This window comes from Diaphorina citri, unplaced genomic scaffold (genome assembly GCF_000475195.1).
Source record: "Diaphorina citri unplaced genomic scaffold, Diaci psyllid genome assembly version 1.1 scaffold47, whole genome shotgun sequence".
In the NCBI taxonomy this organism is placed as follows: Eukaryota; Metazoa; Arthropoda; class Insecta; order Hemiptera; family Psyllidae; genus Diaphorina; species Diaphorina citri.
In genome coordinates this window covers 241059-259622 of record NW_007377484.1, presented here as the reverse complement: position 1 = coordinate 259622, position 18564 = coordinate 241059, and the positions used below count along the sequence as shown (strand labels likewise).

Genomic DNA, 18564 nt, shown 5'->3' with positions numbered 1-18564 from the left:
CAATAGCCTAAACTGTTCACAAGATGAGCACACATTATGGCTTTTTCATTCCACCAAAATCCTTGGAATGGATCTCAATTCATCGCCTTTGATCTTCATTATTTTGTGCAAATCTCTTTTATTTCTCAAGACCCAGCTGTCATTCAGTTAGAAGCTAGTTCTCAGACTACTGTGGAACGAGGCAATGTCAGACTACATGATTGTCCTTAGTCTACCAGACAAAATAATCTACTTCTCAGCACCTCAGGATTATCTCGGTAACAAACTGGTCAGCTATGGAGGTCACCTCAACTATTCTATCTACTATAACACGGGAGCTTTCGGTGAGTATACAAGTCAACCAACAACATGGGTGCTAACCGGAATCAGTAATGTAAACATGGTTATTCTAAGTTAGGTATTATCTGTTAATAAGAACGGCGAAGAAACTGTCCAGTTTTATCACAAACAAATACTATTTAGATTTTCTGTTATTGATGCTCTACATATTATCTATTTGGTTTCAGCAAGTGGCTTCAGTGCGGCAGATCTGATTGTGAAAGGTGGAGACAATGTGTCCCTCATCTATTTCTCCTTGGAGCAACCTGTAGAAGGAGAGACAACCCAATTCTCCATTCATCTGGTCGAAACCAACTTCAAGTTGCCCTCCGGACTGTCAGCAACTCGAGAGCAATTCATGCAAGTGTTGGAGAAACTCAAGGGTATCTACATACGGGCAGCGTACAGAGACAAAGCCGTGGTTTGCAGGTAAGTCAAATACACAGGACCAGTGACTGTGGCCTGTTGAATGAATCTGTTCCTGACGTATGTATCTCTGAAGTTTCATAATATCATAATATCTGCCTTCAAATGTCTATAGGTACAGTTTTTCTTCACTTGCAGATTGACTAACGTGCAGCTAGATGAAACGCCGACCCCGTCTGTACACGGGAAAAGGAGAAGAAAAAGAAGAAAATGTATACTTATGTAGGTACCCACAGTTATTTTCCTTTGGGTAGTTTTCCCTCTGGAAAGAACATGGATGAAGTGTATTTTGGATTGAACTTTCGAGATCGTCACTATTTTATTAGTCACGTACCTACATGTACCCATTTTAATATTAATCGTACTTTCCTACCACACAGGCACTCAGATTGACATGGCTCTCAAGGAAGGTGACGTCATCTTGACTAAAATGATAGATCTGGCTATCGATGCTGAGAAGAAGGAGGCTGCTAACAATACTCTGACTACGGCGGAGGATTTACTACAGAAAATGAAGGTAGGGAATGCACAAGGAATAGTGAAATGAAGGCTACTTTCCTACCACACAGGCACTCAGATTGACATGGCTCTCAAGGAAGGTGACGTCATCTTGACTAAAATGATAGATCTGGCTATCGACGCTGAGAAGAAGGAGGCTGCTAACAATACTCTGACTACGGCGGAAGATTTACTACAGAAAATGAAGGTAGGAAATGCACAAGGAATAGTGAAATGAAGGTATTTGGATTTTTCCCAACTTTTTACATAGGAATCGACCATTTATTTATAATTTTTACCCATTTGCAACTGCTCCATTCCGAGAATGAACCTTATCTGTTTGGGATAAAGTTCGCCCTCGGACGGGAATAACTTTTTACATAGGAATCGACCATTTATTTATAATTTTTACCCATTTGCAACTGCTCCATTCCGAGAATGAATCTTATCTGTTTAGGATAAAGTTCACCCTCGGACGGGAACCGACTTCACTATTGAAGGAAATAGGGACACACTGGAACATCTGGAAAACAATCCTCTATTCTGAAAGGCTCTCACGCTATTTGAATTCCATTCTTTTTTTCAACGTTGAAGGCAAGTTGGCAGTTTTCATAATTTTATTCAGATCACGATATGCAAATATTGACTTGGAATTGAAAGGTACAAAAATTTTGCCTGAGAGAGAGAAAAAAAAAGTGGCATTATTTTGCGTCTCACGCTATTTGAATTCCATTCTTTTTTTCAACGTTGAAGGCAAGTTGGCAGTTTTCATAATTTTATTCAGATCACGATATGCAAAAATTGACTTGGAATTGAAAGGTACAAAAATTTCGCCTGAGAGAGAAAAAAAAGTGGCATTATTTTGCAAACTTTGAAGCGATAGGTAATGTATGGTATGTATGTACCTTACGAATCGAGATTTAATAACTACAAGAGTAAGGTTGTATATGTGGGCCCACACCCACACCTCACCAGATCTATGAAGAATTGAAGATATTTTCGTAATCTTTAAGATATTTTTATTTCTCTTACTATCAGAACCCTCGCACCGAAAATGGAAAGTGAAAAGGAAAATAAGTACATATTTCATATTTTTCTCTCATTTTACATTAACAAAATCCTAGAGGAATTGAAGGGAAACATAGATCTCTACCGTACATTATAGCTACCGACCTAGTTACATAAAAACAATGGAAAAAAGCGAAAAAAGAAGGTATAGGTACATATTTCATGAATTTTCATGAGATAGATGGGTAATGGGTACATCTATACAGGAAAGGAGGTAGGCATACAGAGATTCGAAGGCATTCTTTCAAAAATGTCGAAACAAAGAATGGGGGAAAAAATATGACAAAGTGTAAACAAATTGATTTATGAAGATTGATGATTGATGCTGGTTAGTAGGTTGGATTAGGAGATCTGAATGGAATAGGCATTTTTTCCCCGCTTTCTTTCTTTCTTATTATTTATCTACCTATCTTAAAAAAATAAAAAATCGAGTTCCACCAATGTTAAAAAGCTACATGTTATAGAAAACTATTATTATTTATTCTTACTGATCTTTTAGGATTATTCACACTTCAGAAATAAAACCGTCGGCTCTGGACTTCCCGGTCCAAGTAGGTATGTAGGTATTTTAAATATGAATGTGGGAGGACAATGTGAATGTAAAGGGATATTGGATCAGACCCCTAACTTCGATCTTCACATGATGGACCGTATACATTAGTATACTTAGGTTTGTTAACAGTAGGTAGGTATTTATAATAAGGGGAAATCATGGATCGTCAACCTAGAGACCCTGTAGACACACCACGTGAAAAAGTAGGAAAAAAGTTGAAAACAATTCCCATGGGAAAAGTGACATATTATCGAGTGACATTCCACATTCCATGCATGATTTAAATAGTAGTAAAAAATAATAATAATAATAATAAAAATTGTTGATATCTCTATCTACTGGGTACGTTCTATTAGAGGGATCGGGGATATCGCCTAAAACTTCAACAGCTAATCTAATACTATGAATCGTAATCCATTGTGAAAATAATCACCGAATTCCTGCATCACTACCTATACCAACAGCCTACGACGTAGGACTAAGTCTAGCCTGTTAGTTAGAGCTAGATGACATTTTCTGTTAATAAAGGCTTGAAGATATTGGAGATATTTATGTTTGAACAAACGAGAAAAGAATAAAAGATTAGGTACTTTATTTTCGTCAACACATTCATTAGTTGAACAATTTTCCTAGTCAGGATTATCAGGCATACTAAGGCGAGTGTGGAACTGGGAAGGTAGGTAGGTACCTAGTTATACTTGTCTATGCCAATCCATGAAGAGATGGAAATTAGTACCCTACACGCCTTACACTTGAATTTAGACCACGCTACGCCACTGTATGTACCTTACGAATCGAGATTTAATAACTACAAGAGTAAGGTTGTGTATGTGGGCCCTCACCCACACCTCACCAGACCTACGAAGAATTGAAGATATTTTCGTAATCTTTAAGATATTTTTATTTCTCTTACTATCAGAACCCTCGCACCGAAAATGGAAAGTGAAAAGGAAAATACATACATATTTTTCTCTCATTTTACATTAACAAAATCCTAGAGGAATTGAAGGGGAACATAGATCTCTACCGTACATTATAGCTACCGACCTAGATACATAAAACAATGGAAAAAAGCGAAAAAAAGAAGGTATACATATTTCATGAATTTTCATGAGATAGATGGGTACATCTATACAGGAAAGGAGGTAGGCCTACAGAATTCGAAGGCATTCTTTCAAAAATGTCGAAACAAAGAATGGGGGGAAAAAATATGACAAAGTGTAAACAAATTGATTTATGAAGATTGATGATTGATGCTGGTTAGTAGGTTGGATTGGGAAATCTGAATGGAATAGGCATTTTTTCCCCGCTTTCTTTCTTTCTTATTATTTATCTACCTATCTTAAAAAAATAAAAAATCGAGTTCCACCAATGTTAAAAAGCTACATATTATAGAAAACTATTATTATTTATTCTTACTGATCTATTAGGATTATTCACACTTCAGAAATAAAACCGTCGGCTCTGGACTTCCCGGTCCAAGTAGGTATGTAGGTATTTCAAATATGAATGTGGGGGGACAATGTGAATGTAAAGGGATATTGGATCAGACCCCTAACTTCGATCTACACATGATGGACCGTATACATTAGTATACGTAGGTTTGTTAACAGTAGGTAGGTATTTATAATAAGGGGAAATCATGGATCGTCAACCTAGAGACCCTGTAGACACACCACATGAAAAAGTAGGAAAAAAGTTGAAAACAATTCCCATGGGAAAAGTGACATATTATCGAGTGACATTCCACATTCCATGTATGATTTAAATAGTAGTAAAAAAAAATAATAATAAAAATTGTTGATATCTCTATCTACTGGGTACGTTCTATTAGAGGGATTGGGGATATCGCCTAAAACTTCAACAGCTAATCTAATACTATGAATCGTAATCCATTGTGAAAATAATCACCGAATTCCTGCATCACTACCTATACCAACAGCCTACGACGTAGGACTAAGTCTAGCCTGTTAGTTAGAGCTAGATGACATTTTCTGTTAATAAAGGCTTGAAGATATTGGAGATATTTATGTTTGAACAAACGAGAAAAGAATAAAAGATTAGGTACTTTATTTTCGTCAACATAGGTATATGTACATAGGTAGTATATGATATGTATTCATGAGTCATGACTAGTTTTGAAACTATCTCGGTTTCAAATTCTTGTTTTCCTGAACGGAACGAGATTGTCTTATGTTCCTGTCAGTTTCCATTTCTATGCACGTAGGTACCTATACCTACACATGATTTCATATTCCCTCCCTTGGAACCTCATATCTTGTGGTACATAAATGCACCTATGCATACCCTTATGTTCTAGGTACCTCCCTTAGAACCTCATATCTTGTGGTACATAAATGCACCTATGCATACCCTTATGTTCTAGGTAGCAATGCTACAGTGTTTCCATATGAAGGGGATATTCCCTACATGTATGGGTAGGGAATTTTAATGCTGGCAACATAGCAATGCCAAACAAAACATTATTATCCTATCCGAGATTATCCCTATATCTTCCTCTTGTAATCCTCGTATTGTTAGATAAGAACTCATCAATAGGGTGAGCTTGACAGAAACGAGAATAATCCTAGCGTACGTAGGTATAGGTAAAATAGCTATTTTTGCCTGTACTTCCTTCGTCACGGTTTGGAATATTGTACTAAAAAAAAGTAATGAAAAAAATAGCTAAAAAAGGAACGCGTTAGAAAGAAAGCGCACGTGAACAAACACTGTCGCGCTTCGAACCATAAAAGATTACGGTCGCGCTTGAGAGAATACAGACACGCAAGGCGGTCCCTTCCGACTTCGTATACGTGGGATAGTACGGTCGCGCTACGCGCTCCCTATTTAGCCACCCTATAAGCACATTAAACCTGATAATGCGATACTTTCGAAGCACAATAAATTTCACATGAATAGCTTAGGAACGTGGCAGCAACATTCTTCTTGGCTCTTATTCAATACAGATATGAAAAGTACCGTACCTACCTACTGTAAAGTTATGCTAATATTGCAGGGTAGTAGGTACGTGGATCTAAGTATACCTACGTCATAACGCGGCTTGAGTTACGTACAACACGAAACCCCCAAAGTTACGTCAAATTACGTTACTTTCAGATTTTTTTTTATCAGATGAGAAATAGGCGAAATAACACGTACAGAAATATGTCTAGGTAATCTGGGTCGTTACCCAGATTACCTACTTCCTACTCCTAACAACAAATGGGGATCTAATTAGGCAGGTATTTATTTATTATCCTTTTGAGTAAACCCAATCAGCCTTATATGGTAGGCAAGTAGGATAAAAGAGAGGATCCATTTGACGAAAACCGTTTTCCTGTAACCATTCACCCTCAATATGCTCAAGGAAATAACAGTTTTTATATTTCAGAAAGGAAAAGTAGGAGACTCTTCGAAGGAATATCAGGAGAAGAAGAAGAAAGAGGAGGAGGAAGAATAAAAATGCGTTCTCTTCTCGATAAATCATAAAAAAATTCCGTCCGTTCTGTTCTTGTTATGCCTTGTTTTATTTTCAATTACTATTTAGGTTTCACCCTCCCTGTCCTATCGCCCTATCCTTCTCTCTCTCTCTCTCTCTCTCTCTCTCTTCCTCTTTCTCTCTTCCTCCCCCACTGCTGTGCCCCTCTCTCTTCCTCTCTCTCTCCCTCCCCCACTGCTGTGCTCCTGTTATCATTCTCATCTAAGTTGTTTTCATTACCTATAGGGTGCTGAAAAGACCAATTCACTTGGACAAGATTTTGGATGTTTGGAAGTTTAACCTCACTATATAACGGCAAAGGTCTTTAGTGGATCTATCCTTCAAACACCAATCGAGAGCTTCTACCCTCCAAGCTACTAATCTGCTCACACTAACCTCACTCAGCATGAGTGCTAAACAAATAAAGTTCGTTCACGGAACGGATGGCTTTCTCCTCTGTTGTCTTCCTGACCTACTCTCTTTGATTTCGGGACCATAAGACCTCTGTTGTTACAGTTTGCTCTACAAAACCTTCCAAATGTTCTAAATCAAAAATCCAATAGGCCAGCCTAGTTAAAGCTTAGTTGGTAGTGCGTAAAGTAAGTTGAAACTACCTTTGAATCATACTGTATATACTTGTTTGCGGAATCTTCAACAAATAACAAAATAAAATGTCTACTGTGGCGTATTTTGTTTGCCACAGCCCGCATTGGATGTCAAACATTTACAACATGATATACAATTATACACAGTACCTACGAGAAACTTGAAAAGTGTGCACTTTTTCCTTCCCAAATTATTACGATACGATTGTAAAATAAAACTTTGCTGTTGATGTTGTGTTTCAGAGATGCCAGTGTGTACTACAACTGTAACATAGGTGATGTGGCTCTGGGCCATCATGTGCTGAGGAAAGAGGTGTTGCCCGCTGGAGGTGGAAGCCTCTACACCACCGCCTCTCCAGGATATCCAGACCTTCTGGAAAACTATTCCAGCTCCAATTCCAACAAGTAAGCCTTCAACTGAGTACATACATGTTCCAATGTCTTAACGTATGTTCCTCCACATGTACCCTAGATTGATTAGCATCAGATTCATCTGTTTGGGTATGAACACTAACTACTTGTTTAGGTAGCTTAGGCTCGCTCCATTCAGTCAATGTATTAGGAGTCACATATTTACTACATGTTTGTATATCTGTATTATCATCTTTATCTTTATCCATGCTACCTGTGGGTACCTCTGTTTCCGTATTAGATTTTGTGTGACTCGAACTAGACAAAGTGTCTGCTGATACATGTACTGTAGGTGTAGGGGAGGCGTCTCGTGTTTGGGGTATTTCATTACATTTTTTCTCCTTTTCCATTTTCTTGTTTACCTTGCCTGAGTTCTTTTGCTTCCCTGTGTCTTTCTTTGTGACCCCTGGTTGTACACTGAATGAGACTCTTTTCTTTGCGGTTTGAATTGTTTTGTCTGAATCAGAATCAGTGGTTTTGATTGCTGGTGTTTTCGTGGATCTGAGTCTTTGTGCAATGGGGGAGTGGTTCATGTGTTCTAGATTGGAACTTACAATTTTACTTCTCTTCTTGTCTAATATGATATGAGCTCCACATTCTTCATGGATACAATGAAAGGTATTACTAGTATTACCTGATGTCTGGTTATTTTCACATTTAAATGAGTGACTCTTGTAAGTGACCGACGTCTTGTCCTTGGTGGTGAATTTCAACCTTGATGAATTCATTTCAATCGTAATTTATGGCGACACCCTCATTACAAACACCAAGAGATTTAATTTGATCACTACTTTTATAAACGGGTGTCAAGAGCCGCACACACAATTTATGAATGAATACTTCTAGGTAGGTATATTTTACGTAAAATTTAGAATATTTTTTTAAATTTTAATTTGTCAAATAATTATTTGTTAAAATTTATGTTTACAACACTACTTTTATTATAAAAAATTCAAACAATTTTTACACTTAATTCGAATAATAAAACATACATTTGAACACTTAAAATAATTAAAACAAAAATAATTTGATCACAATGTTCATTTCACCGAGGTGTTCATTCTATCTCTAATGACAGTGTTGTGTCGTGAGATTTTCACAAGAGGAAGCTATAAACCGATAGGTCAGTATCTCGATAAGTTGTGTCCACATATAGTCGACGGCCGTCGGTCGACAATATGAATCTATGTTGTCGAGGTAGTGTGGACGGTGTCAGTTGACACCGATTATCCGTCGACTATATGCGAACACAGCTTTAGAATCCAGGTGGAATACTCCCGGAATCACTTACCTACTAGGTATCTATCAGTGGTGAAGGGGAGGTGAGAAACCCCCGTAGAGAGGAAGGGACGTTGGGCTTCCCTAACTTTCAAGGAAGATACACCACTGATATGTGTCCACTTGTCTGCTTTGATTCCGAAAAACCCCTCAAGGCAGTATAAAGTTCCTAATTACTTCTTGTATTATTTTGTGGCATTTGCCTGCGGCCTATACTTTTATATTTGCTGTCATGTCTTTAGATTTGCTTCAAATATGTATGTCTTCCCAATATCATCGATTGGTTTGATTGTTATTGAATTGTTGCTATGTTTCGTTTAGGATTCTTCTTTCTGATTTTTAATTCAATTAGTGAAGCGTCCATTGTCGTTAACTGAGGTCAGCGGCACTTTGTCGGTTCAATACAATTCCAATACATATTTTCTTCTTGTTCTTTTAAAGCGGAGTTGATCATTTCGAGTTTAAATTCAATTTGTGGGCCCGGTCAACAGCTACTGGAAAAACGTTTTTGATGAGCTGATGAGTTTTCATCATGTTGCACGAGTTTGTCCCATGTACGTTGGGATACAAAGCATTGTACATTGTATACAGAGATGGTTTTAGTTTTACTCAAAACTTCTCGTATTTATGTTTAAAACTTGTGTATCCTATCTATGTATATTGAAATTTGCTCTTTTTTTTTGTAAACTTTGGTGCATCATCGCTGTTTCCTTCTCCTCTCTCTTTTCTTCCTTGTAGGTTGGATTAGGAGATCTGAATGGAATAGGCATTTTTTCCCCGCTTTCTTTCTTTCTTATTATTTATCTACCTATCTTAAAAAAAAAATAAAAAATCGAGTTCCACCAATGCTAAAAAGCTACATGTTATAGAAAACTATTATTATTTATTCTTACTGATCTGTTAGGATTATTCACACTTCAGAAATAAAACCGTCGGCTCTGGACTTCCCGGTCCAAGTAGGTATGTAGGTATTTTAAATATGAATGTGGGAGGACAATGTGAATGTAAAGGGATATTGGATCAGACCCCTAACTTCGATCTTCACATGATGGACCGTATACATTAGTATACTTAGGTTTGTTAACAGTAGGTAGGTATTTATAATAAGGGGAAATCATGGATCGTCAACCTAGAGACCCTGTAGACACACCACGTGAAAAAGTAGGAAAAAAGTTGAAAACAATTCCCATGGGAAAAGTGACATATTATCGAGTGACATTCCACATTCCATGCATGATTTAAATAGTAGTAAAAAAAAATAATAATAATAATAAAAATTGTTGATATCTCTATCTACTGGGTACGTTCTATTAGAGGGATCGGGGATATCGCCTAAAACTTCAACAGCTAATCTAATACTATGAATCGTAATCCATTGTGAAAATAATCACCGAATTCCTGCATCACTACCTATACCAACAGCCTACGACGTAGGACTAAGTCTAGCCTGTTAGAGCTAGATGACATTTTCTGTTAATAAAGGCTTGAAGATATTGGAGATGCATCACTACCTATACCAACAGCCTACGACGTAGGACTAAGTCTAGCCTGTTAGTTAGAGCTAGATGACATTTTCTGTTAATAAAGGTTTGAAGATATTGGAGATATGTTTGAACAAACGAGAAAAGAATAAAAGATTAGGTACTTTATTTTCGTCAATACATTCATTGTATTGCTCCTCGATTTCTCACATACCTTGTACTTACCTACCTCGTTGTATTTTTGTAGGTTTCCCTTCAGATGACAGATTACTACTTTTCCTCGAATTCATTTCATTTATTTTCCCGCACAGTTTCATTTATTTTTCAGAACACACGTACCGGGTACTGTGTCATCAATATTGACGAGTTTTCTATTCTTTTTCATGATTTCAGATGATGACGTAAACGTCGGTGCAATGACTTATCAAGTTGTTCAGCCCCCACTGAGATATCTTCCATCACACCGCCCCTGCATGGACAATACCGCCGCCCCTGCTCTCAGTCTCAGTTCTAAATAAACCATGGACCATGACGAGTGTGCTGATGATGTAATGATGATCTATGAGTGGCGTGTCTACATCATGGTTCTGGTGTGCACTGGGTGTCTACAGGTGTTTGCTGAGTGCCCCTCAACCTGTGAATGTAAATGGAAAGGAGGCAAGGAAACAGTGCTGTGCAAAGCCAAGAATTTTACAACTATTCCTGAACAATTAGACGTAGGAACACAAGTTTTGGACCTATCTGATAATTTGTTTGTAGAAATGACGAAAGATTTATTTCAAGAAAGTATCGTTATGAGAACAGTCTACCTACTTCCCCTAGCCGCACGGAAACCCCCCTCCTGAATTTGCTATCAGATACCCGCAGCTATTCACCTCCTCTATCGCTATCCCTGTGCTCTCCCACCTCGCCTTCTCTCTCTCTCTCTCTCTCTCTCTCTCTTCCTCTTTCTCTCTTCCTCCCCCACTGCTGTGCCCCTCTCTCTTCCTCTCTCTCTCCCTCCCCCACTGCTGTGCTCCTGTTATCATTCTCATCTAAGTTGTTTTCATTACCTATAGGGTGCGGAAAAGACAAATTCACTTGGACAAGATTTTGGTTGTTTGGAAGTTTACCGTCACTCTATATCTATAACGACAAAGGTCTTTAGTGGATCTATCCTTCATACACCAATCGAGAGCTTCTACCCTCCAAGCTACTAATCTGCTCACATTAATTAACCTCATCCAGCATGAGTGCTAAACAAATAAAGGTCGTTCACGGAACGGATGGCTTTCTCCTCTGGTGTCTTCCTGACCTACTTAACTCTCTTTGATTTCGGGACCATAAGACCTCCGTTGTTACAATATTTCAAGAATTGGGATTGGTCAATTTACAGAAAATCTATTTGAACAAAAACAAAATCAAAAGCTTGGACAGGTACACGTTTCGTAAACTAATCAATTTGGTTGAGTTGGACTTGAGCATTTCAAGAATTGGGATTGGTCAATTTACAGAAAATCTATTTGAACAAAAACAAAATCAAAAGCTTGGACAGGTACACGTTTCGTAAATTAATCAATTTGGTTGAGTTGGACTTGAGTTACAATCAGATTCAGTTCGTACCTTCTCACATACTTGATTCCATATTAGAACTACGGGAATTGAAACTCAGCGGAAACCCAATACAGAAAATAACACATGAGGCTTTCATAAATGTACCAAAGTTGATGAGACTAGAGATATCAGACTGTAAAATATTTTTTCTCACATACTTGATTCCATATTAGAACTACGGGAATTGAAACTCAGCGGAAACCCAATACAGAAAATAACACATGAGGCTTTCATAAACGTACCAAAGTTGATGAGACTAGAGATATCAGACTGTAAAATAATTTTCATTGAGAGCCGAGCGTTTGCCGGACTAGAAAATTCATTAGAATGGTTAAAAGTCGACAGAAATAAAATCGTCAATGTGAGACCAGTAACTTTTACGAAATAACACATGAGGCTTTCATAAACGTACCAAAGTTGATGAGACTAGAGATATCAGACTGTAAAATAATTTTCATTGAGAGCCGAGCTTTTGCCGGACTAGAAAGTTCATTAGAATGGTTAAAAGTCGACAGAAATAAAATCGTCAATGTGAGACCAGTAACTTTTACAACCATTCACCCTCAATATGCTCAAGGAAATAACAGTTTTTATATTTCAGAAAGGAAAAGTAGGAGACTCTTCGAAGGAATATCAGGAGAAGAAGAAGAAAGAGGAGGAGGAAGAATAAAAATGCGTTCTCTTCTCGATAAATCATAAAAAAATTCCGTCCGTTCTGTTCTTGTTATGCCTTGTTTTATTTTCAATTACTATTTATTTATTCCTCAAAAATGCGTTCTCTTCTCGATAAATCATAAAAAAATTCCGTCCGTTCTGTTCTTGTTATGCCTTGTTTTATTTTCAATTACTATTTAGGTATTTATTCTTCTTTTTTTTATATCTGTCAGAACCAAGGTGCTGACATAAGATCCCCGTAGTGGGAGACTAGGACTTAATAATACTAATGCACTTCATTCCTCTCTCTCTCTCTTTCTCTCTCTCTCTCTTTTTCTCTCTCTCTTCCTCTCTCTCTTCATTGCATAGTTTGAAAGGAATTGAATTGTATGGGAATCCATGGAATTGTTCCTGTTATCTAAGACCTTTGAGGGAATGGCTGTTGAGAAATAACATACCAGTCGGTGTTCCTCCTGTGTGTAAATATCCAAATCATATGTCGGGCAAATCTTGGGATAGACTTAACCTGGAAGACTTTGCCTGTAGTCCCAACATCAGACCAATCACTCCAGATGTAACAGCAGAGGAGAATGAAAACGTAACTTTATCCTGTAGAGCTACAGGTTCCCCGGTGCCAAAAATCAAATGGATATTCAAAGAAAAGATTATCGCAAACATATCAAGTGGTTTAGCCAACATGAATAAACGACAGTACATCATCAAAACTATCAATTCTCTTAGTAACCTTACAATAGTAGCTGTCACTATGTCAGATTCCGGCATTTATACTTGTAGAGCCAAGAATGGGGCAGGGGAAGTGTTCACAAATATTTCATTGAATGTCATTAAAGTTGAAACTGCAGTGGCACAGCCTGATCCTGTCTACTTGGTAGCATCACTCACTACTGTAGTGACCATTATTCTGACAGCATGTTTTGTAGTTCTTTGTATCATATTGCTGAAAGCGAAAAGAAAAAGGTATGCTGATGTCAATAGAAGATATTTGGAAGATAAATGTGAGTCCAATCATCAGCAAAGCAAACCCCTAACAGTGAATAAGATGGATAGACCGCCGCCTGTACCTAGTGCTGTACCAGCAGTTCCTCTAGTACCTCCTCATCCTCCTCCTAGAAATGAATACAGCAGTGTTCCTCTCAGTGATACAACAAGGGGACCTGAACCCAGAGACAAAATCGACCATGAGGAAAACATTGATAAGTAAGTTGAAACTACCTTTGAATCATACTGTATATACTTGTTTGCGGAATCTTCAACAAATAAAATAAAATGTCTACTGTGGCACCTAGAAATGAATACAGCAGTGTTCCTCTCAGTGATACAACAAGGGGACCTGAACCCAGAGACAAAATCGACCATGAGGAAAACATCGATAAGTAAGTTGAAACTACCTTTGAATCATACTGTATATACTTGTTTGCGGAATCTTCAACAAATAACAAAATAAAATGTCTACTGTGGCATATTTTGTTTGCTACAGCCCGCATTGGATGTCAAACATTTACAACATGATATACAATTATACACAGTACCTACGAGAAACTTGAAAAGTGTGCACTTTTTCCTTCCCAAATTATTACGATACGATTGTAAAATAAAACTTTGCTGTTGATGTTGTGTTTCAGAGATGCCAGTGTGTACTACAACTGTAACATAGGTGATGTGGCTCTGGGCCATCATGTGCTGAGGAAAGAGGTGTTGCCCGCTGGAGGTGGAAGCCTCTACACCACCGCCTCTCCAGGATATCCAGACCTTCTGGAAAACTATTCCAGCTCCAATTCCAACAAGTAAGCCTTCAACTCAGTACATACATGTTCCAATGTCTTAACGTATAGTACCTTCAATGACCTACATATGTAATATTATGTGGTCTGAGCACGTAATATGTACATATAGGTTTTGCCCTTCGTTGTATTCTAGTAAAGACCGACTCCAGCTCCCATTCCAACAAGTAAGCCTTCAACTGAGTACATACATGTTCCAATGTCTTAACGTATGGTACCTTCAATGACCTACATACATATGTAATATTATGTGGTCTGAGTACGTACTATGTACATATAGGTTTTGCCCTTCGTTGTATTCTAGTAAAGGCCGACGTATGTATCCTTCAATGACCTACATATGTAATATTATGTGGTCTGAGCACGTAATATGTACATATAGGTTTTGCCCTTCGTTGTATTCTAGTAAAGGCCGACGTATGTATGTATAACTAGGAATTTGACAGTCCTTTTCTATTTATCCATGTTGAATAAATGGTATGTTATGTTCTGCGCAAGTGCAGATTCTCAAATAACGTCCCAAAGCCGACCAACATGAAGGAAGCATGGAGGTTGGGGCGTTGGGGGTTAGACCTTGGCTGCTTTGACAACATGTCAAATTATCCTTTTTCTTCTATTTATCCATGTTGAATAAATGGTATGTTATGTTCTGCGCAAGTGCAGATTCTCAAATAACGTCCCAAAGCCGACCAACATGAAAGAAGCATGGAGGTTGGGGCATTGGGGGTTAGACCTTGGCTGCTTTGACAACATGTCAAATTATCCTTTTTTAGATCCGCAACCGACTACATCCTTTCCAAGAATTCTTCCAAATACCCCAAAGTGTCCGACAGTCAATCTCCTCTCTTACCATCGAGTAGATATGGCAGTAGTGGGGGCGAGAGTAGCGGTGAATCTCCCCAAAGTGTCCGACAGTCAATCTCCTCTCTTACCATCAAGTAGATATGGCAGTAGTGGGGGCGAGAGTAGCGGTGAATCTCATAGAGAACTTCTACCAGACTATCCTTCCAGATCTGTGCCTTATTACAGGTAAGTTCAACTTTCGTTGGTATGATACTCTTTGATACGGCCTCATCTTCAGTGATCTATTATCTCAGTCATACGGGCACTTCGCGGTGTGCAAATGTGCGCTCAGATTAGTAGAGTCTGGCTGGGCATAATAGAGTTGATTTGAGCACACGGCATTGGCATTGCGCCACTCACGGTCATACTCTTTGATACGGCCTCATCTTCAGTGATCTATTATCTCAGTCATACGGGCACTTCGCGGTGTGCAAATGTGCGCTCAGATTAGTAAAATGTCTGGCAGGGCATAATAGAGTTGATTTGAGCACAAGGCATTGGCATTGCATCACTCACAGTCAGACGGTCTGAGGGTGGGTAGCGCGCATTACAGTTTACACGGAATTATGTTAGGTTAGGCTAAAACAATTTACAGTGTACACTGCCTCGACAACATAGATTCACCTCTTCACCTCGTCGATCGACGGCGTCGACTATGTGTGGACACAGCATTAGAGACATAGGAACACCCTGCATAGCTACAAAAGCTGAAGGAGATACTCTCCAGAACACCTACCCTCATTCCCAATTCCCAGCCTCCTTAGCTTTTGCATCATGTTTAATATTCAGGTATGGTTCGGCGCTAAAAACTCGAAACAATTTCTTATTTAATGTCTTTATTTATTTTTTTCTAATTTAAAGTTCTTTGGGGAGAAAAAATGCATTTTAAGTGAAAACTTTGCAGAAATAGGGTGACTCAAATTGGATTTATCTGGATGGCTTTCCCACAAAGTATTTCACTTTGTGGAGTGGAGGAGTGACCTTCAATGCAAAGGTAATAAAACCTGAAACCAGGAGAACTAATTTTCATTTTCACGGCTAGGCAGATAGACAATACGAAAGCGCGCATCTTTGAACTCTTTCATTAGAACGGAAAATAAAAATTGAATTTTCGAAGTTCGGCGCTAAAAACTCGAAACAATTTCTTATTTAATGTCTTTATTTATTTTTTTCTAATTTAAAGTTCTTTGGGGAGAAAAAATGTGTTTTAAGTGAAAACTTTGTAGAAATAGGGTGACTCAAATTGGATTTATCTGGATGGCTTTCAGTTCGGCGCTAAAAACTCGAAACAATTTCTTATTTAATGTCTTTATTTATTTTTTTCTAATTTAAAGTTCTTTGGGGAGAAAAAATGTATTTTAAGTGAAAACTTTGCAGAAATAGGGTGACTCAAATTGCATTTATCTGGATGGCTTTCCCACAAAGTATTTTACCTTGTGGAGTGGAGGAGTGACCTTCAATGCAAAGGTAATAAAACCTGAAACCAGGAGAACTAATTTTCACGGTAGGCAGATAGACAATACGAAAGCGCGCATCTTTGAACTCTTTCATTAGAACGGAAAATAAAAATTGAATTTTCGACCTTTTACAGTTACCTATTTTTTCGGAGTGTAATAATTATGCACAATGCACATTTTATAATTGTATCGACCCGTATACATATTTCATTTCAAATGGAAATAAGTATAAGTAGTCAATTTACCGTTGCTATCTAGAACTCAATTTACCGCTGTTATCTAGAACTCAATATTGAAACACCCTGTTGAGGATGAGCTGAAAAACATTTACCTTAGAATATTTTAATCAAAATTTTATGAAAAAGTAAGAATCGAGAAAATGACGAGAGGGATGACAAGAGAACTGGATTTAATTTTTTATGTGTACACACACCTACATAGATGATATTTTATTTTAATACCTACCGAGAATACAATGTAATAAAAGTAGGTACTAGGGTTGGAAGGTAAACACCCAATGGTAGTGTAGACTAAGGAAGGTATCTAATACCTACATAGGTACCTACTGCTTTTGGTTTTTGGCGACCCAGCAGAAGATACTAGGTAGGTACCTATTCAAGGAATGATGATTAATAGTGAGATCAGTCTCAAAGACATGGATGGTACCAATTTAGGCTGTCAGGCAGCACATCAGCATTACCCATATTTAAATTGGTAAGGTAGCTTATAGTTATAGGATTAATAATTGGGTTTAATCATTTCCATCTATTGATTAATAGTGAGATCAGTCTCAAAGACATGGATGGTACCAATTTAGGCTGTCAGGCAGCACATCAGCATTACCCATATTTAAATTGGTGCTTATAGTTACAGGATTAATAATTGGGTTTAATCATTTCCATCTATGGTAGTGTAGAGTAAGGAAGGTATCTAATACCTACATAGGTACCTACTGCTTTTGGTTTTTGGCGACCCAGCAGAAGATACTAGGTAGACATAGGTACCTACTGCTTTTGGTTTTTGGCGACCCAGCAGAAGATACTAGGTAGGTACCTATTCAAGGAATGATGATTAATAGTGAGGTCAGTCTCAAAGACATGGATGGTACCAATTTAGGCTGTCAGGCAGCACATCAGCATTACCCATATTTAAATTGGTGTGGTAGCTTATAGTTATAGGATTAATAATTGGGTTTAATCATTTCCATCTATTGATAATTACCAAAACATGCACTTCTGACGTGTCAAATAAAAGTTGTGCGTTATGCATCAAATTGTTGTAATTTTTACTTTTATTACAGTAACTGTGTTTGTATTATAGGGAACCTGAATGTGATGATGTTCACACCAGATTTTAATGTTGGTAGATAATCAACACTGTACATAATAATTTATTGTCTATGTTATATTATTAACAGATACTTTATGAATTTGTTTATAAAATTTACTAACCTAAAATTAAATTATTACTGTGTTCTATGACGAATTAATAAAAATATATGTACACATTCCTCGTGTATATTATACTCATGAAACAGAATTTTCCTTGATGTCTCATATTCATCATCTTTCGTTAATAATTTCAGGGGGAATTTTGCATGAGTACCTATAGATACTACTAATAATAATTAATATACGCACATGCACGAAACATAGACAAGGATCTAATATTCTCGGAAAAATCATTGTTAATACACAATGAGTAGGTTTTGACCAATCTAAAGTCCTAGTAATTGCAGTATGACTTGGATTTTACTCACACAAACCGTGAAGGTTCAAGCTTTGAGCGCTGACGAGCAAAGGAAAGCCTCAAAACCAAGACCCTCGCACCTTCCTAACTTCTAAAAGAATTGGTAAGCAAAAGACTTTAGAAAAAGTTAAATGAACTTTCCAAAATCATGTTAAAATACGGCTATCTATCAGCTGTACGTATATTTGTAAAATAAATAAAAATAATATACCTGCATATGTTGCACATGATAATGGAGAGTTTACAATTCGACAGGTTCAAGCTTTGAGCGCTGACGAGCAAAAGGAAGCCTCAAAACCAAGACTCTCGCGGTAACTTTCTAGAAGAACTGTTAAGGAAAAGTCTTTAGA

The 18564-nt window shown here is 37.6% G+C and overlaps 1 protein-coding gene across 1 annotated transcript; it reads left to right on the top strand.

The window, feature by feature from the left end:
- The first annotated feature begins 10290 nt into the window (after positions 1-10290).
- LOC103515182 (leucine-rich repeat and immunoglobulin-like domain-containing nogo receptor-interacting protein 3) lies at positions 10291-15107 on the top strand. The gene is made up of 6 exons (XM_026827760.1): positions 10291-10902; positions 11578-11798; positions 12106-12261; positions 12722-13581; positions 14007-14168; positions 14939-15107. Exons 1-6 carry the CDS (start codon positions 10638-10640, stop codon positions 15105-15107), a joined length of 1833 nt encoding a protein of 610 aa, XP_026683561.1. The 5' UTR covers positions 10291-10637.
- Positions 15108-18564: the final 3457 nt, after the last annotated feature.